The 21,801-nt window shown below is 42.8% G+C and overlaps 1 protein-coding gene across 4 annotated transcripts in view; it reads right to left on the bottom strand.

The window, feature by feature from the left end:
• Positions 1–21,801, bottom strand: part of grb10b (growth factor receptor-bound protein 10b) — a 62,439-nt gene that overhangs the window by 15,326 nt on the left and 25,312 nt on the right. For 3 of the 4 annotated variants that reach the window (XR_003932375.1, XM_030102185.1, XM_030102186.1), the window contains exons 4-6: positions 19,827–20,148; positions 17,881–18,025; positions 858–1,014 (exon numbers count right to left, since the gene is read on the bottom strand). Coding sequence is in view for 3 of the 4 variants with exons in the window: in XM_030102185.1 (XP_029958045.1) it covers positions 858–1,014; positions 17,881–18,025; positions 19,827–20,148 (624 nt within the window). In the remaining variant the exon portion in view is untranslated. Of the gene's footprint in view, positions 1–857; positions 1,015–2,352; positions 2,767–17,880; positions 18,026–19,826; positions 20,149–21,801 lie in introns of those variants that run through there. The other variant, XM_030102187.1, reaches the window with a different exon arrangement.

The raw sequence follows: 21,801 nt of genomic DNA, 5'->3' as shown, positions 1-21,801 counted from the left end.
TTTGATTTGGAGTTATAAAACCGTCCAAAAGTAACCTTAAGTCAACCTCTCAGAGTTGAAGAACATCAAGATCCACATGTAAAAGTAAGTTAATTTTTTCAGAAATGCTTAGATGAACCCAGACACGGAGGCTTAAAATTGTAAAATACAGCAGTTTCAGTGTTCAATGTTTCATTTATAAACCAAGACAGAAGGGAGTTTCTGCACGTACGGGTCCGGGAATAGTCGAGGAGTAATGGACAGTAATAATTAGAAACCCTTAACAGCAAAAAATGAATTCAGATTTTTATCATTCCTTCATTACAGCCATGCACGAAAACTAAATCCGAACCTGCTCCACAGCAATCCAAACTAAACACGGTTAATGTTAGTAGATATTACTCCGCCTCTCCCGAGATGAAATCTTCTTTCAATTGTCTCTTCACTATTGAATCAGAAAATAATCGACCTGAAAATAACTCCGGCATCCGCTGCGGCAACCCCTCGCGCACAGCCACTGCATTGTGCTTGATTAGATCACTGGACATCATGGCTCTGTGCATGCATATGGTGTGTTGTATGGGCATGCTCTCATGCTTGAAAACACGGCTGCGTGAGAATATGTGCCTCGGATGTCTGCCCGAGTGTGTGGCCACGCATGCATGCACGCATACATGTGAATGCACCTGTGTTAAGTGAGTGAATGTGTTGCGCGTCTCAGCCCACCCAAAACGCCACTGAGAGATCCTGTGTGGGCAAAAACGAGAATATGCGCGCCTCGTGTGTGCTTGCACTGTTTCAGTGTGCAGTGTGTGTGTGTGTGTGTGTGTGTTTGTATGTGTGTGTATACTCCAGGCATGCAGAGCTTTGCCCCTTACCTAGTCCTAGCAGCGGGTGGTGTTCAACAAGTGCCCAACTGTTGTCATCCACACAATGGCTTTTATAAACCAGGAGCTGGCACAGGTCCCTGGCGGTCATGTCGGCCGGGATCTCCACAACTTTGCCCATGCCGTCTTCACTGAAAATCTTCACAATCTGTGAGAAGAAGAGACGATTCACATAAACAGAGAGCATCTCCAAATATCGACAAAAGAAGTCAGAAATAGACAAAAAAGGATGTTACTCTCGGCTTTCTCGGTGCTGAGAGGAAGACATTTGTAAAATTTTCACAGAAAATTACATGACAGATTAAAATGTGCATGCTGCTTGTGATCAAGTAATTTAACGCAAATCGTTTTACAAAACAGAGCTTAATAAGTGGGTGAAGCCAGCAATTTTCTTCAAACATTCACACGGTATTTATCATATGGCCGTCCACGCGCTGCAGCATACAGCGGCCTGTAATTATAGCACACACAATGGTAAAAGAAGAAGAGACATTCACGAGCATGTGGTAATTGTGGCGTTAAAAATCACAGACAAGCATTTCTTTAAGCAACTTGTTGGTGTGATATATAAGCAAATATTCAAGAGAGGATAACAAGACTCCACTCGTGTTTACACAAATGGGAATACAGGGTGCTATAAAGGGATGCAAGATTGGAGATTTCAACTATAAGCTTCTCAAGAAAATATCTGGAGATGTACCATAAACGCACTCTCTTTTAAAATGCCTTTGATCGGTTTGTAAATGTGCGATTTTCGAGAAGCCCAGTTTCACTTTGCTTCCACAGATAAGGCTGTCTGACAGTTACTTCATAGATAAATATGCCGTGTGGCAATAATACCCGATCAGGAACAGAACACTTTTTTCCTCTCGTCCAGGAAATGACACTGCCAGGCTGATTGTGCAAGACTGTTGTAAATTTCCTTCCACGAAATGCCCACAGGTTGATTTTGAGAAGATGTAATGCACGAGCAAAAAGCGAGGGATACATGGAAGAACACAGATAACTGGAGCAGCTTACTAAGCCTACACAAGAATCCAGCCGAGTAAGCCTTCACATGTAATGTATGCATGCTTCCCACATCATACATCACGACAAAGAAATTCTGTTCTGAAGCGAAGAAAAGACCCATCTCACAATATCACAGTCTGGACAAACCAGGCCCGAGGCTTGCCACAATTCAAAAACGTCCAAGACAAAAACGCAAGGAAACCTCAGTCATTCAAAGCTGCTGACGTATTTGACTCTTTTTTTTTTTCTTTTTTTTTTTCTCCCTCTTTGCTCTGCTGACATCTTGAAAAAGACAAATTGTCTTTGGCCTTCAAGGTATTTACACATTCCATTTCATGCCTCTGGTTAAATATGGCATAACTTCAAAGGGAAACAGTACTAAATTGTTAAAAAAAAAAAAAAAAGAGTGAAGGAGGCACAGTGAACCAGACACACACAAGGGGAGATAAGAGGCACAGAAAGAGAGCTGTCTTACCTCCACGGCCGGCAATAGGCAACAGTCCGGGGAACACGAAGGCATTTTTGGAGAGAGTCTGGTTCCCCCTAGCACTCACATATACACGCTCACTTGCACACAGTCCCCAAGACCGAAAACCTAGCTGCCCTGTCCCCCTCCAGGAAGAAAAGACACTAATTCGAATGCCAGCAGCTGACAGATGCAGTTGTTCTACCTGTCATAGACCTAATCCTTCAGTCTATCTGTAGGCCACCGGGTCTTTCCGAATAAAAAAAAAAAGGAAAGAAAACCAAAATCGAAAAAAAGGACCAGTCGAGAACTGTCTGTGTGACCTGAAGTCGATGTGTGTGGAGCACACAGGACAGAGACGGGCAGCGATCAGATGGCAGCAGGTACAGTACAGTGCTTCCAGTGCCGGCTGAGTCTGACAACTATCCTTCTCTCTCTCTCTCTCTTGCTCTCTCTCTCTCCCTCTCCCTCTCTATCTCTCTGTGTCTCTCCCTCTCTCGCTCTCTCTCTCTCTCTCTCACAAAGGGTTACAGCCTCAGCTACGGCTCCGAGGCACACTGAATCAAACCACACGCTCACCAACCAATCATAAAGCTGCAGTGGGCTGATGTAATCATTCCCACACAGACCTAAGCGCGCGCACACACACACACACAGACACACACACACTCACTGAGAGGCAAACGCACTCCAGTCGACACACAGACGCACAGTCATGCACAGACACAGCCAACTTTTTCAGACCTCTGAACGCTCTGTGCTTCAGTTTCCCTTCAGAGCTCGATGTGAGAAGCTTTAACAAGGGTGTGGGGCAAAGGGAAAGAGAGAGAGAGAGGGGGAATAAAGCAAGGAGGAAGAAAGTTTGTTCCTACTGCCTCCTAAAAGGTACGAGAGGTTCAGAAGGAAGGGTACATGGGCTGGTATGGGACTACCTCCCTCCCTCCCTGGCTCTTCCTCCCTCCATATTCCCTTCCTGTGGCTTAACTTTGAACTCCCAGTCAGATCTCTCAGCCGAATGCAGCAGGAACAAGACTCATTACAGAGCAAATGACATGAAACAAACCCGGAGCAGCTCCTGAACACTCAAACCTTCCGCCACTCTCCTGGCAGGGAGCTTTGTGCCAACATCCTTTCTCTCTCTGTCTCCAAGAAAAATTGAGATTGAGAAATTAAGAAAGAAACTGAGAGAAACATGGAGAATTTTGCCCCCCCACTCCTCCTTTTGACTGTGATATTTAATATAGCATGAGACGAACAAAAGCTTCGACACACCCTGTCTGGGAGAGACAAGAGGAGCTTTACATTGTCCTTGATGCAACGTCTTCCCTACTTTTGAGCTGACGTGTGTGTGTGTGTGTGTGTGTGTGTGTGTGTGTGTGTGTGTGTGTGTGTGTGTGTGTGTGTGTGGGTGAAGAGTAGCTCGGGAAAAGCACAGCTTCATGTAACACTGGAAGACAGCGTGGCAAAAGTGGTTACAGTAAATGAGATACAACTTAATTTACTACACCGGGAAACTTTTGAGCAAGGAGTGCGGAAGGGTGCTCAAAGCAAGTCGAGAGAGAGAGAGAGAGAGAGAGAGAGAGCGTGCGTGATTGCACATGCACTATATGTGGGTGTGTGTAGGTTTGGGAGAAACTGGAGACAGACGGATGTGAGAAACGAAGGAAAACGAGTGGGAAGCAGAAGGAAGTGAGAGAGCAAGAGCGAGAGACACTGTCTGGTGACACACTGCAGCAGAATGTGGAGTATGAATGCCTTCTACTGTTAACTACATATCTAGCCTGCACAGCTGTCTTTCCCACCCACCCGTTTGCACAGGGCAAGACACACTCCCATGTTTACGTCACGCCTTGTCAGCCAAAGGGGAAAGCCCCAAGAAGGCTTCACACATAAGTCATAGCGCAGTGGAGTTTTTTTTTTTTTTTTTTCACCATGCCAAAACTATACAACGTCACCTAGTTGGGGGGAAATAAAAGTCTAACGGCTCGGTCTCTGTCTTAGTCATTTCAGAACAATGAACCAGGAAAACATAATATACTGACCGGGTTTGGAAAGAAAAGTTCAACAGGTTTAACTTGAGTTCCTTCCAACGTTAAAACAACAAAACGATCCCAACACAGAGGTGGCATCAGGGCTTTGTTTTGCCAACACAACAACTGAAGTGTTATCCGTCAAAGACAAAAATGAAACATCATGTCTGCATTAAGGGCAACTGTATTACCAGAAACCAGTTATTTCTTACTCAAGCCAGCACAAAAATGGTGCAATAAATGCAACAGTGTTGATACAAGTACATTTTTTCAGCCAAGGCTGCACAGACTGAACAGGAGGATGGATGCGAGACTGACCGACAGTGTTTCTGTTTTAAATTAAAACTTCTTCTGTCAGATTAAATGACAACTAATGCTTCATTCACACAGTGCACAGATTCTAGAAGGGGTTTAAATGACTGTTTCTAATAGCCATTGCTCAAATACTCCCATGTCAGACGCTGACTTGCGTGTTCTTCCTCAGTGAATCATCATTTTCAGTCAATAGCTCCAGGAGGATGTGCAAGAGGTGACAAATACACAGCCCATTTAAACCCTTTCACAAGCAAGAAGGACTTAGTTCAGTTCAAAATCTAGTTCCACTGCTATGTGGGACAAATGCACCAACAACCAAAAAAAAAAAACAAAAAAAAACCAGACCCTGACAGGCAGGTTATCCAAACAAACAGTAAAAGTGATAATCAGGCTCTGTGTCAAAAACTTTTACTTTTGCTTTGCAGATTATCTGTTATCTGAACAGTCAAATGAAACCAGTCAGAGTAGAGAATGTGTGACTCCAGGCTGCATCGCCACTGAAGAAAATAATGCCACATCTTTCAGTAATTAAAAAAAAAAAAAAAAAAAAAATCAAAATGTAACAAGTAACAAGCTGTACTTCTGCTTGTTCATAAAAGGAGGACGAGATGTGTGAAGTAGGGATGGATAACGAAGCTGTGAAGCAAGAAATCACGCAAGAAGGGTAAAAGAAAGAAAAAAATAACTCTTTTTAATACTTTTACATAAGTGCTCATTTAGATGGAATCAGAGAGCAGGGCCTCCCAACCTCTGATGACTCAGCTCTGATAGCTGCCCTGTGATGTAATCCTTCAGAGAGAGACTGAAAGCTTCAGGCAACACACACACACACACACACACACACACACACACACACACACACACACACACACACACACACACACACACACACACACACACACACACACACACACACACACACACACACACACACACACACACACACACACAGATATGTGTGCCTATGTAAATGCACACATGCACACAAAGAGAAACTGAAGTGTGCACACAGACGAGTGTGTGCACGCCCAGCGGCTAATACACACATCAATCTGAGAATTGGCTCGCTGTGCTATAAATAGCTCCACTGGTATTACGTACACATTACAAGCCATTACATCAGATAGGAACTTCTAAAAGACTAATAGCTATTAGGCATATATAAGCCTGCACACACATGAGGGCAGATTACATACAGGTGGCGTTTGTGAAGCCCGTGAAGGAGGTGGGCAGCCTGCAGCACCGTGGGGCTGGGTTGGTAAAATAACAGATAGAAGTAACATGATAAAATGCAATAGAGGGTCACAAATACAGTGGCGAGGAAAAGTAAGCAAACCCCTTTGGAAATGGCTACTTTTCCACATTAATTGGCCATAAAATGTGATCTGATCCACCTCTAAGCCACAAATAGAAACACACTTGCATCATATAAGTGTGGACTGGGGAATATTTAAAATCTTTCATAGGGTGTTGTGACCACTACCAGGGTAAAGTTTCACTTTGTATTTTTCCATCAGCAGTGTGTGCGGACATGCCTCATGTATATGATGCAATATGACAGAATTATTTCTGTGTTATAAGGTGAATCACTTTGTGTGTGTGTGTGTGTGTGTGTTTGTGTGTGTATTTCAGACTCAGATGTCAATGCGATCCTATTCTGTTTCCAGTCCAACTAAAGAGATCCATGCTTTTTCTTGATACTTTCTGCTGTCATGTCACACGGCGAACCGCTAATTCAACCCAGTTGCCAATTCCCATGTCAGATCTACCCAGAGTACTGACATGAGAAGGAAAGTTAGACCATGCTCAGAAACTTTGTAACTTTAAAATAATTCTTCAGGCGAGGTACAATTACTGCTTCTCAAACTTTTCTTTTTTTTCTTTTTTTTTTTTTTTTTTTGCACAAGTGAAATCCACTGTCAGACTATCAGGGCTTTATCTGGAGTCTCTGTTTTATAAAAACCCTACAGGTCTCCAGAAAAGAACTGCAGCCATTGATAGACTGATTTGGCTCACACGACCCACCCATATTCCCACTAACAAGTGCCCTCTATAAAGGCCCTCTGACTGTAATGCGGTGCTGTGTGTGGTCCAGGCTGATTCGGGAAACTGACGTCCGTTGATGAGATGGAGACACAAAAACCTGAATGAGCCTCGGACAATTGGCTGTCCTCCGCTCAGCGCCTGTAGTCAGCAGGAGTGGGAGGCAGCAGCAGCCAAGAAAACTCTGCTGACTCATGAAGAAGGGACAGTGAACTGTCCCTTGTCATCTAATTACCGCATCAAATTAAGACCCAAGATCTGGGCTCAGCGAAGCAAAAGAAGGCAGAAAGGGATTTAGTGGGTAGGGAACTGAACGAGGGGGGGGTGGGGGGGCTGCCTGGAGGGGTGGGAAAGAGAGAAAGAGGGATGATGACATATAAAGAAAATATACGAAGAGAAATGCAGGAGGAAAAGACTCCCAGTGCACACTGACAATACAGAGTCATGTAAGGTGGCGGGCTGCCATCTCTGCCACTGTGCAGCCATGCATCTGACTCCACACTGGATGCTGGGTAGTTAGTTAGCCCACAGAGGCGGCTCTGTCTGCACATAATGAAGTCTTAACACCCACTCAGACCCACAAACTTGCAGCTGAGAGCAGGTTTTGGGAACTGCGCCCAGTCACATTTAAAAAGAAAAAAAAAAAAAAGGCGATACAGGTCACACTGCTCAAATTCAGGTCATGTTTACATTGGACAAGCCAGAGAAGCATATTATTCAGATGTATCAATCACAATGGGGAATATACTGGAAATCTCCTGGCTGATATTCCAACACTCACACTTACACAGTCAAGAACATAAAACAAAGACTTCTGGACTTCTGGGTGCTTAATTATCTGATCTCATGCATTTTGAGGAACACAGTTCTAGTTTCAGGACTAACATGTGGTTTATTAAAGCTCTGTGTTACAGCTTGGATACAAGACATTTCTTTCATCCAACAACAATGTCTCTGCATCTTTCCATCTCAGTTAGATAGGTTTTATAGTTTGGACTGTCTCAGGTCACATGGAGCATTTTCTAGTGAAGCTGCTTTAGGTTTAGACTTCTAGCAGACCATGAAAGCACTTGTGCCTTGTGATAGCTATATTGGTGCTACACAAATCTATATATCACCGTAAAATACTTTCACTCACTTATCCCGAGTGTTTAAAACTGCAGTGGGAGTTATTTAGCGTATTCGTGAATACATCTTTGTATTTTGTTGCATTTCATCTTGCGAAAGCAGTATGCGACTACCTGGTGAGAAGCGCCCCGCATGAAGCCAAATATTTTACCAACAGGAGCCACAGTGGGAGCGGATGCCTAATTGTGCACCGGGGCTGATTGCCAGTAAAACCCTGGGCAGCAAGTGTACTTTCAGACCACGGCTGATTTGGAGCCATTGTCCAATTACAGCAGGAGGGCAAAAGAGTGTGTGTGTGTGTGTGTGTGTGGGGGGGGGGGGGGGGTGACAGCAAAATTGTAATTTTGCAAACAAAGGCTGACATCACTAGCGTGATTTTAGCAGTAAAATAGAAACGGCCCATTTTTTTGTATAGTCAGTAAGCATGTTCACTGGAGGACAAGTGGAAATTTTTATCTGCCATCCAACACGACGGTATATTTTGTAATTCAAATTCATCACGTTTGACGACACAAATGGCATTTGTGGCAACTGCGCTCCTCAAAAGAAGCAGCGTGAGCGCATGAGAGGGGGATATCTGCCGGCTTCTATGTGGTGTGATTACAACAAAAGGACTAACAGCATCACAGGCGAGCACAAACAATCATTTCTCATTCAGACGAATCACAGCATGTGCTTCAGTCAGTTCTGTACAAACTGTCCTCAATAACGGGGAGTTTTCTCTGGAGACGTCAAGATCATAGTGTCTTCTGTGTGCCAGTCTCTCTTTCTCTCTCTAGCACCTCTTTCTCTTTCAATCTGCTGACACAAATCCCATTGCCAGCTCTTTTGAGTGGGGCACTTCTCTGTTTAATTCCTTTGATGGGGAATCTCTCAGAAATGAAACTCGGTCCACAAAACAAACAGTGAGATGTACGGGTCGCAGATTCTTCAACAGAAATACATTTGTTCTCCTCTCTTTCATTTTTTTTCTTTGAAAAAAGACAGAGCTTTTATATTATGACTATTCAATGAGATAAACTGGCGAGACACACAAATTACTGGCTTTCATTTCGACTCGTCTCATAGCTTTTTAGCCCAAGCTGTCTCCTTGATGTGACATCCAGTGATGTGACTATTTCTCCAGTAATCTCATTAATTTATTACAGCTTACAAAGATAATAAACGGTTTCCTGCCCTGTAAATAAATAACACTGTAACAAAATAATCTAATGAAATGCCACTGTGTGATGAACAGCTGCTTAAAAATACTTTAACAACAGCACTTAATTAAATCACCCCTGTTTTTAGCACCTTTTAATTTCGCCCCCTTCTGCTTATCCCCCATTTCTTCCCCTCCTTTTCACAGCAGCAGCTTCGGAAATCTGAGCTGTCCTACTTTCCCCAGACATAGAGAGAGAGAGAGAGAGAGAGAGAGAGAGAGAGAGAGAGAGAGAGAGAGAGAGAGAGAGAGAGGGAGGGAGGAAGGGAGGAAGGGAGGGAGGGAGGACACACGGAAGGCAAAGAGAGAGGGAAATGCAGTCTCCATGACCTACATGAGTCCAAGCAGCGCTGCTCAGGCTTCGGCCAGATGAAATGCCTGCAGGCAGCAACACATAGCTCTCTTTGTGCAACACATGGACACAAACAAACCCAGCCACATGCATACACACACCTGCATTCAAAAACTTCAGGAAAGAGGGTCCTCAGAAAGATCCCACGCTAAAAAAAAAAAAAAAAAAAAAAAAAAAAAAAGGCCGCTCGTCTTACGAAACTGCACAGAATAAGTGTCGTGAACTAAAGCTTACAAGTGTCTCATCACAGATTAATGAGTGGAGGAGGATTTGCACACACATCTGATACTGACGATGGAATACAGAGTCAGCAGCGGAGCAGAGAGCAAACACTTTCAGGGATTCCCATTAGTTGTGCAAGTAATGGGATCTTGCCCTTTTAGCTGGGAGAAATTTGTGGCTTCTAATCTTACACAGTCTGCCTTCTGGGACAAGGAGTGAAGGATGGACCATTAAAGGTGCATCATCCCCCTGCGCCTGGGTGGTCCCGTTACGCTCCCGTGGAAAGACGTTTTTTCTCTGAGCTCAATTAAATACAGTAAGAAGATATAAGATTAAAGACAGCTTTAAGTGTTCGCTATTCTTTAATCCTTAAGGCCTTTGCACCGTTCCATTAATCAACTACAAAAAATTCGGAATCTCCTCAGGAGTTCAGCGCTGCAACATAACTGTGCTAATATGGTTTAATTCTCTGATGAAAGGGATCTAAGTGAGTTTGCAGTCCGTGCATTGATTGCCTGCATGGCATTATTAGTTCTTGCTCGGGTCTCCGAGTTGCTCTTGCTTGTCTTTCTGGATTAGGTTAAAACTGCACACAGTGTGCACACAGGCAGGAGGTCAGAGCAGCTGTATTTGCTTTGTTTACAATGTTACACTGTTTTGTTGAGACGTCTACATTTGACCACTGATAAAATGGATATTTTGTCCAATCAGTGAACTGTAAGAACAATATCTACAAACTTTGTTGTTACCTATGACTGTGATCAGCAGCTAAAATCTAGTTTAGACTCTAATCAGCTACTTAGCGCATTAGCAGAGTCTATTTCAGGACTTACAGGCAGGTTTTTACTTCAATGGATGCAGCTGAACTTAAAAAAAAATCGCTTGCAAACCTCGAAACCCCACAAGCGCAGCCACCAACCACAACTGTCACAAATTTAAAGTGATGCTGCCACCATCCTTACACAATTAAAAGGAGATTACAACCCAAAGCTGAACCTATTTTGAGATAAGTGAGGAAGCTAAGGATTCCATTAAATAGTTTAATATCCACGGATGAAGCAGAGGTTGTGGAGACTATGTATTGAATGGGACACGCCCAAAGTGATAAACTACCATATGTATAGGAAACTTCTGCTTCTCTTCCCGTGTCTTCCAAATCAACGACTTCATCTTTATGAAAACCATCAATCACATGCTCAATCTCAGGCTAAACAGGATAGGTTCTTTGTTCAAATCAAATCTATGCAAACAATCCTATGCAGATGGAGGAGTTTTTAGGTAAAAGACTCTGAGCTTTGGTCAGTTTAAGGCTGTTTGGCAGAATTATTATCTATAAGTTGAATGTATGAAGGTTTATCTACACTGACTTTAAAGATTTGAAGTCTTGACACATCCTTGAATCACACCATGGGGATGACATCTACAGGGTTCATGCTGACAGTGGTGAATGCGCAGGTCAAACACTGTGTAGGATGAAGAGGCTCATCATCAAAAGCAGGATGAAGAAATAAATACAGAAACTAAACTATCGAAACATTTATTTTCACTTACTAGTATAGTTTAAGAGAGGGGTGGGCATCAGTGGCAGCTTTTACGTTCATCACTTTCAGGTGCCCCAAAACTTAACTCTCGGTACTCCAGGAGGGATTGTGATGATTGTGATGGGTTTCGCTCATGGCGTTACAGACACACATCATACATGCACCAGCTTTGAAATGTTATCACTCTGTTCTCACTTAGCTTTATCGAACACTGATTCCGTAGTCAGATTTATTCCAGCTGAACCATTACTCAGACTAATCGTCCCATTACCACAGGTCGTGAGTATCTGTGCGCCTGTTTGTGCTTGTGTGTCTCAGTGGCAGTGTGGCAGTAGCAGGACTAGCTAGCAGGTCGAGGCATGTTTCCATTTAGCAGCTTGGGATAAATATGGAGCTGACACATGAGATGTTCCAGAGTCAAACCACAACCTGCCTGGCTCTCCTCCAGGTTGCATTTGTTCAACAGCAGCCAAACAATTTGTATTTCACAGCACCAACTGCTTCAAATCCACTCAGTTACTCAATGCTTTGTGTATCCGTTGGTTCGAGTGTGTGTGTTTGTGAGTGTGTGAGAGTGTGTGTGTGTCTACTTGAGACTTGAGAGAGGGGGGGGAAGAGATTAGCGATATCTGTGCTGACAAAGGGTTACTGTACTGGCTGGATGCTCTCTTTACCTCCGCCATAAAGAGCATCAGTTCACAGACAACTGTGGTTGTGAGCAAGTGTGTGTGTGCACGTGTGTGTGTGTGCATGTACGACACGGACTCAGAGGCTTGATGTAATGTTAGGAATAATGAAGCCAACTAGAAGGCAAGCATTTATACACACATAATGCATGCATGCACAAACTTGATAAAACATCTAATTTGAATGTAAAAGATAATACAGAAGATATACAAATCACACATCAGAAATATATGATGGATTGTCCACATGTGCGTGTTCCTCGCTCCAATTTAAGATCCATTTGAAAAAAAAAAAAGAGAAAAAAAAGCAGGTCGGCTGCTGGTCGAGTGAGCCAGCAGATTTCTGGCGCTGTGTCACCTTTGATCTCTGCACAGCGCGGCTCGCAGGACACATCGGCACCAGCATGAGAAGCAGAGCAACACATGTCAAGCGTACCGCCAAACACTCCTGCAGATGCACACGTAACCTCACTCATAAAGGCAAACATACATACATCAGATGCATGCCCCACACACACAAAAAAAAAAACGGGCCCCCTCGCATGCACACACACACACACACACACACACACACACACACACACACACACACACGCTTGCTTTTAAACGCACAACAGTTCTGCACATGGCCACAGACATTCCCACATGTTGAGGCCAACAGTTTGGGCATCGGCAGCATTCCACTCCGCTTTTACAGTGGAAAAATCTGCCCTCTGACCCAGAGTATTTCCAACATTGAGGAAAGCGGCAGCCAGGGAATGCCATGTTTCACTGCTAAGAGAGTGAGACAAGAGATGGATCAATGCCCATTATTTATATATGTGGTGTTTCTAATTAAAGGCTGCTGCGCACGCTGGAGCAACCGTACAATGGATGCTGTAAGGATTCACTGTGTAAAAGCTGCTCTGCTTCATTGCCAATCCATTTGCACTTAGACAGACATTAATGGGCAATGGAGTCACTTTATAGTTTGAGAGATGTTCTGATCAATAGTTTGGATTTACTTTTATTTTATGACTGTGGAATTGTCAAAAATCTGCATGGAGTCAATACTGCTGCATATTTTTTTGAGATCTGGCAGTCCCCCACTGTGCATGTGTACAACTGTGTGACATGCTGGCAAACTTCACAAATTTTCTCTAGTGTATGCAACTTATCAAACGAGAGAGAGAGAAAGTGAAAGAAGAAAAGAAAAGATGCAAAAATAAAAAAAAAAAGTGAGAGAAAATTTAAGAAACACAAAGCAAAACAGAATGAGAAATAGAAAGAGAAAGAGCAAAGACAGAGGGGGTTGTGAAGAAGCGATCAGCGCCACGATCATTAGAGCAAATACTAATGATCCCTTCTGGTACAAAGCAACGCTGCAGCTACCAATTTGCATAAAATAAAGATGGGGAAGAAAACTGAGAAAACAGCACAACACAATTTTTAAACATACTGAATGACAAAAGCACTGAACGCAATAAATGCACCCACATAATGCAACGTTAAGTTTATAATAGTAAAGTTATCTCAGAATGACCTTGTTTAAACTAAAAAGCACGATCTGCATCCTCATTAAGCCCCTGGGCATGCTCTGTTTCAAACCATAATCCTACGAATGAGGTGGTCAAATATGATATTCGTGACACTCAAATCAAAAATACCTGAAGCCTGAACCAAAATGAATGGGTGTTCATATTGGTAATGTGTAAAAGCATTACTGAAAATGTTAAAAATATTAGAATAAACCAGCAGAATACTCAGAATGTAGTGAGATGTTTTTTCAGAAACTTGTTCAACATGACAATGATGCTGGCAAAGTGCACCAACAGCCCATTTGCTAACATTATTACTGCCAAGCCAGGCTTGTCTGGCACCATGATCTATTTTAGGTATCTTACTTCATCACATGGAAATAAGCATCCTTCTAGAAAATGAGATCGTTACAGGGACAGTACTCCTGCCCGGCTGAAAAATCAAAAGCACTGAGACCGTGGAGTAGAAGCCCGTAGCATGGAGCGATGACGGAGAAGCTGAGAAAGATAAACACTCAGCCTAAGACGCAGAGATAGTCCAGCCATTATGGAGATAATGAAACGCAGACAAGAGAGGCAGAGGCAGGGCATGTGGATTCTGCTATACCATAGCACAAAGCTGGCTACGGGACATCCAGTCCGAGTACACTAAATCCAACAAAATCTGGTAACCCAGTGATCAAATCAGAGTTCCCACAGTAGAAAGAGCGGGGCAGCTATGGGAACACAGTGTCCAAAAAGAGTAAATAATATCACTCTCTGTGGAACTGCTGAGGACAGCCTGTCGAGAATGGAGACTGTAATAAAAATGTACAGATATCGCAGATAAGTGTGTTGCACTTGAGGCTTCATATAAGCTTTTTCCATTACACAGTATAGAATAGATTATACAGGCCAAGCTCTTGGAAGGGGCAGCATGGTTGTAATACTTGCTTTATGACTGCTCGGTTGTATGTGGAAGGATGTATTGAGATCGGCATTTTATTATTAAGTGCAAATAAAAATGCACATGTTCTCACACGCATTTTCGAACTCAGTGCTTTTTGCTGCTATGGAAGTTATTGAAAAGTTACTTGTAAAATGATAAGACACTGCAGAGCGTTGTTTTCTTTCACATTTGACATAAATGTATGTATGAACAAATAATATAAAGAAGAACAATAAGAAATGCTAACATAAATCCAAGATTTCTGATACATCACAATTTCTGTGAGAGTCAAGATCCGGTTTACATAAGTTCTCGTCGTCCAGTAAACAGGAGTTTGATGGAATAGTAACAGAGCTGCATGTCATGACAGAGAAGCTCTGCTTTATGTTCAACAAAAGAATTCGTGTAACTTTTTTCATCCTACTTACGAGTGACCACTACAGTACTGTCAAAAGCAATGAACTGTTATCCACTGAACGTAAAAATTCATGAAATATTCTCAAACTATTTTGATTGCAACCCTGCAGCAAACCCTCAAAACAAGCTATTGTGTTTTTCTTTTTTAAATGTTTTGTCCATCAATTACTCAAATTACTACCGACTGGAACAATGGCTGATGAGACATATGTTAGCTAAACTAAGCTAGCTTACGTGTGCAACACTGATTGCCACTAAACACATGTTTCGCAGCATTACGGTCTGTAATAAAGAAAGAGTCCAGCCCCCACGCAATCAGACCGGGGCCTCCAGCGGCCCCAGACCGGGGGGGGACGACTGCTCCCCCCAAAGCTCTGCCCCGGCTCAAATTAACCAACTTCTTAGAGAACAAAGTCAAACCTTAAACCTTAATATCAGTACGCGAAGTTGCTGGAAACGCTCCCAGAAGTAGAGTACATCACAAATGACCTTACATGTCCAGTCATTTAAAATCACTCATGAAAGTTAGTCCATGGCTGAAAAGGCCAGCAGAAATTGGACAAATGGGGGAGAATGGCAGGGGGGGAGAGTGGAATAAAGTGAGGTAACAGGGAATCGTGTAGCCATGTCAAACAGTCTGGCCGGTGGTTCCTGACAGCTCTGCACTGCGTCCGCATGCCTCCTGCAAAGAGGCCAGGGAGTGAGGTAAAGGAGGCTGGGAGAAAAAGAAGCATGAGAGTCTGCTAGAAAGCGCCTGGAGGATGGAAAATTCAGTAAACAAAACAGAGAAACTTCTCCGCAGCAGGCTGGCTGCCTGTACGGGGTACTTGGTGGGTAGCGAGACGTTGAGATAGAGACAACACTGAAGTAGAGAACAAGTCAGTGGGAGGGGAAAAAAAAAAAAATGGCACGAAACTGAGCACATATGGTTCAAATGATTGAGGTCAGAGGTCACGGAGAGTGGGTGCAATAATTTACCTGCCTTGCATCCCACTTGTCAAACCAAGAACAAATCACCTACTCCTTTATTGATCTGAACCACTCAACCACACAATGCATGTTTGCAGGAAAAGCCGCGTTACTGTTGTTCCTTATGCCTCCGGAGCTGGACCCCAGAGGCTCATGCGAGCGATGCGATGGCTCCATGGGAGAGTTTTTCGGAGGAAATGTGCTGAATAGAATTTCCACTGAGGAGCGAGTACAATGAGACATACTTTCCACTGCCATCAACAATGCACACACACACACACACACACACACACACACACACACACACACACACACACACTGCCAATGAGGTAAATAGTTTACAGAACTCGCAAGGACAAACATGCAGACACGTGCACAAACATACGTGAATGTGAGAGAGAGAAAGACTCGTATGCACGGATGGATTCACAGCACACACACGATTACACGATACACACACACACGCACGCACGCACGCAGCAATTTCCTGTGGATTTTTCAGCATTGTGCTTCACCGAAGTTTGTTGATCTATGCATAAAAAACTTATTTCTTGGAACAATTTGTCTCGATAGGCATGTTTGAGACTATGTAGATTTTCTAATAACGCACATTTTTAAGTGTTCATGTTTTAATCAAAATCATTTGAAACTCCATTTGGAAATAATAAATATTTCCAAATGGAAAAAAAAACAAAACAAAACAAAAAAAAACCCTAAGTGCTTAAAGAAACCCTGATTTTAAGTTTATTCTGAAAACATCTCTGTGAACAATTAAATTAAATTTTCATGTCAAGCTGCAGACACTTTTTGGTGTTGCATCAAAAATTTAGTCCTAATCCCTCTCCTCGAAAGCTCTTGTCACCACTAAAAAAAATCTGAAACAAGCTTTTTGTGCTATGATGTGATGGTGGTGCCAGATCCAGGGGAGTGGCCCCAAACAGCAGTGCTGGTCAGACCTGAGTCAGTGTGCATGAATCACCACATCTCACTTTCATTTCGTTTTTACAGTAACATGAATTTTTTTTGTGGGGGAGGGCTCACAAAGACCATTTCCTGGTCTTCGGCGCAGCCTCTATAGCCCGTGTGGGAATTCTCAAAGCAGCAGCATTCCCATCCCATTCTAATGAACAGATTTCAGAAAATTCACCCGTGAATGTCTGTTTTAATTGAACAGAACTAAAAAATAGTGAACTAATGCTATATTCTTAAACTTCGACCTTTTTACCAAATGATTTACCATGAAGTCTGACTCCATGGCAGACGGGAGTAACTCAAGCCTGCATCAATTCCCACAGAGAAAGAAACACGTCTCCTTCTTGAGCTGAGTGGGAAGAAATTCAAGCTTTTAAGGCTTATCAAAACATTAACCATTTAAAGCTCTCTGTCCCAGACGGCAATCCAAAGCCAAAACTTCCAAACTTTTTCAGCATTTACTGGTTTATCGATTCATTAAGTGACTCATGAGACTTTCTGGAAGGAAAGCAGGTCACTTTAAAGTCGAACCCGTGTGTTTTGGTTAGAAACGATCTTGCACCATAGGAGCCACGACCCCAACAGACCAGGATGGTAGCCAGGGAGAGTATTTATGAGAAACAGTCCGCCCTCGCATTACTGTAAACTGGTATGTTACTGTAACCAGTATTGGCTGGTTCCACATGAAGACCATTAACAGTGATGATGGAAGGACTCTGACTTCCAGGAATCGACAGACCAGTCCCTGAATCTTTGTCAGCAAACAAATACAAAACGGGCACACAGAAAACACGGCCACGTATTCAGGTACACAAACACACACACACACACACACACGCACGCACAGCTTATCCGCTCTTCACTTTGTTTGTTTTTTTTTCCAACTCTAACAAAAAAAAAGAAAAAGAAGGCTGGAAACTCTCACACGGGCGCTGTGCAATACGCTGCTATCATATGTAAGCAATCAGCATGCCTCAGATGAGAGGAACACGGGGCAGATTTAAGGCAGGAACAAATTCCCACATGTCCAACTTGCAGCTGACTGCTAAATTCAGCTGATTTACAATACTCAACCCCTGCCTCCTTCAAAAGAAGCACCGTGAGTCACACTTCCTCCAACATGTGAAGAAATTTGAATTAGCCCGTGCTAAAGGAATCAGCGTCTGACATAATGAAGCTCAATCAACTAGTCACAGTGTGTGGGGTTATAACTCACATATTTGCCTGAAGAGGACTCTTCAGGAGGTAGAGAACCAGGACTGAGGACAGGTGAGCTGGCTGGACTGCAGAGCTCGGGAAAGGGATTGGGGATGGCCGGGAGAGACGATGTCCTCAGCTGCTGCTCCTCCTCCTGCAGCCTCCTGAACACATGGACAATAGAGAAGAAGTCACACTGGTGCTTTGAACTTACAGCTCCAACTGCAAATAACTCACTTTTAGGTTTTATTTACGTATTGTTCTTGCGAAGCTAAATCAAACACTGTGACCTGGGGAAGCCTCTTAGAAAGTGAAACGAGAGAACTTTAAATAGGAAGCTGCTGACATATGTGAAATGTGTGCAGGGGGAAGGAGATTAATAAAGCTCGGGCTCATGACTGTTTCTGTCTGATCTGCCCATAATGAAACGTCTCCGAGCAAGTGGAAATCACAGAACCCACAGCATACTGGCTAATTTTTCTGCAATATTTATCAAGCATCAATATTAAATCAAGACATTCCTTTAAAGCAATTTCTGAATGAGCCGCATGCAGCAGAAGCCTCAAATCTCGATTTGACAGCAGATCATAAACTTTTCAGGATTTTTATCATGAGAAAAAAAAAAATACGGGGGTCAGTTTGTGAAATTCTAGCTCGACGGCATCAATGTTGGAAGGTTCTTTCTCTTAGTCTCTTTTTCTCTGTCAAACTCAGCCTCTCTGTAGAACCCAGCGAGTTCAAAAGGGAGCGGGCCTTTTGAAGTCATCCCATCTGAGCTGGAGAACAGGGTTATCCAGAGGTCAGTCCTGAATAATAAGAACTTCAGGGCCCGCGTCTGTGTGAGTGTGTGTTTGAGAGGGCTCATAAGACAGAATACTCCATTACCTGCTCATCCAGCTTCTGTTTCTGTCATGCGGTGCAAAGGCAAATAATGGGAGCTGACACCAGCTCCGCTTTGAACGTGCACGCACTGCATGTGTGCAGCTCCACTGTTGCCTGAGTGTGTATTTGGGAGCAAGCACGCCCTTTTTTTTTTTTTTTTTCCCCCCAATGCAGCCCTAAGAGGATATGGTTTAGCATGCTTTAAATTGGGAGAGACGTATGCAGCAGAAAAATGAGAATTTTTTACTTTTTCCCCCTGCTGGTGCAGTCTGAAGCAAAGGAGGAGTGACAAGGAGGTGCGGGTCATTGAAGGGCTACGGGCTGGGAACAGCGAGAAAACGTTATGCCCAATTATCGAGAGGGTGTGGAGGGATGATGTGTGCAGTAAAAGGTTCCTTTTCAAATGTTCAGGGGGGAAAAAAAAAGAAACAGAGGATTGAGCTCCACACAGGGGCATGGCTATGGATGTGTGAATTCACAGAATTTTAATGAAAGAAGTGTTCAAGGTGTGGTGCCAAGCTTTTGTCACCACTGTGTGACTGCACAGGTGCAACTGGAGTACAAATCTGGCTTTTTGTACTACGTTTGTTGCTTTTTCTGTTTTATTTTTTTAACAATTCTTCATCATCAGTTTTTCCTCTGCTTTCCTTCTTAAGAATAAATTCAATTTACCTTTAAATAACTGAATTTAAATACGGACTCCTTGTATGACACTTCTTTCCATTCATGTCTTGGGTTTAATGTTTCTCTGTCCTTACTTGACTCGTCTTATCACTGTCATTTGTTGGTGGAACACTTTGAATTGAACACCTTGTCCAAAGGTGCTATATTGAATGAAGGTTGGTTTATTGGCCAGTGGATAGTGGCATTTTATTAGATAAGATTTCTAAAAGCACACATATATTTACTTTTATGAGGGTTAATCAAACAGTTGCTATCAGTACTGGTTATCTACCAAGCTACAGTTTATTGTATTGTTTGACGAAGGTGTGGGGGTAAAAAATAAAAATAAAAAAAATAAAAAAAAGCACAAGATTGCAACTTCATTATACTTTTGAACTGCAGAACAATGGAAAATCCTACCGGACAGCGAGGATGTGCATGGGCTGAGACCGCCTGAGGCTGGTTTGCGGCGAATCCGCAGACAAGGCGGAGGAGGGAGGCTCTGGAGAGACGTGGCTTAACGCGTGTGCGTGGAGACCCTGCCGTGGCTGGCTGTGCTGCGTGTGGTTGTGGTGTTGGTGGTGATGATGGAGGAGGTGGTGGTGGTGGTGGTGTGACGATGAGGTCTGTCCGTTGTGGAGGAGCGGGGTGGACTCATTCTGCTGACCGCTGCAGGACGAGTACAGGCTCTCCAGCGAGGAGTTCATGTCATTCACCAGGGCCTCTAAGTCCACGTCATCCTCTGAAACAGAGGAAGAACAAATTAAGAGAGAAACACGGTGCAAACACTTTCCTTTCAGGGATGAAACAGCAAGTTTTGAGACGCATCAAGAGAATCCCAACTGCAAAAAAAAAAAAGAAAAGAAAAAAAGAAAAACATATAGAAGAATAAAGCCATGCAAGTTATCTGATCTGGTTGGAAAAAGTTGATCCACACAAATAAAGAGGTAAAACCCCTGGTTATTCAGGGACTTTCCTGTTCTGTTTCAGTTTCTCTGTTATTTCATCCTGGCCAGGGTTTGAACTCTTTGCTGTAGTTCATGGAGAAATGCAGAAAAAAAAAAAAAAAATCAGTGACTGCACAACAGACAACGAACGCACGTATGGATTAATAACCAGTTTTACCAGAATGCTCAATCAGCATGACTATCTTGGCTACATAAGCTGAGCAACCAAGTGAGCCAAATCTTCAGGGATATCAGGTACAAGCATGAACCTGCCCGGAACACTCTTCAGCTCCCGGCTGCCTCTCTGTAAGCAGCATCTGCACCACATCCACTGCATGCTTTTTAACTTTCAGCTTTTAAATGTCTTAAAAAAAAAGCACCCATGCCTCACAGCCTTTGTGAAAACTTCTGAGCGCGTTTAAATTCATGAAGTGAGTTTTATCGACTGAGTCCAGGAGCATGTTGTATCAAAGTCTGAACTGAGCTCAACTGAGGAGAAACTCTGGTCTAATTGCTTCATGCTGTGAAAGTTTTATCATGTGGGTGGACCAGATGCCTCGCTTGGCCTTTTTAAATTATGATCTGCTGCGGAGACTCAGCTTATAGTTAATAATTCTTCCATATGAAAGAGAAATTCATTTCATGAATTCAACATCAGACTTCTGGGTTCTGAGTTCACGGCTACATTGTTGTGTGCGAGTGAGCCACCAGGGGGAGACAATCCCTAATTCTCTGAAGTTTGAAGTGCTGAAACCTCAGGCAGATCTTAAAACATCACATTACTGCTGCTGAGAAACTCAGAGGAACTTATTTATATAGTTTTATGAATAAGTGCAACTTTGAATCCCTCCCAGTTAAACAGAAGCATCTGTGGTAGAAATGTGAGAGGAATGTTGATAAGTTTATTGTAAACTGTGGTTATGATATCAGGTAGTTCATGATCAGCAGAATGGCCTTAATGATTAAATTGGGTAAAATATTCAACCTCGAGAGCTTTTTTTCATGCATATATGTGCTTTGAACAGAAATATCTGATGGAGACAAACTGTAGCAAATGCCTTTTAATGAAGTTACTTGACTATTTCTTTAAACAGACACTTCTTTAAATTATAATTGAGTAAAGTAAATTCACAGGAGTGACACAAGGACAACAGTTTTGTGCACCATTTTCACTTTTGGATATTCCTTAGATATAGATATTGAACAATGATTAACTTCATTAATTGATGATATTATAGTTTTAATACGGATTTGCTTATTTTCCCTCTTTCCTCCAATAATATGTATTTCTCCAACAGAGATCAATCTATTTCAACTAAAAAAACATCCAGAATATGATGTACATTACAGTCTCATTTATGTCATTGTTTGTATCCTATGTGATATTATTTTCAGAACTACTGAGTAGCATCACTTTCACTCAGTAATGGAATAAATACACAAAAGTT

Source organism: Salarias fasciatus, chromosome 11, assembly GCF_902148845.1.
Source record: "Salarias fasciatus chromosome 11, fSalaFa1.1, whole genome shotgun sequence".
NCBI lineage: Eukaryota > Metazoa > Chordata > Actinopteri > Blenniiformes > Blenniidae > Salarias > Salarias fasciatus.
The sequence above is the reverse complement of the archived record's forward strand: the minus strand, read 5'-3'. Positions and strand labels throughout refer to the sequence as shown.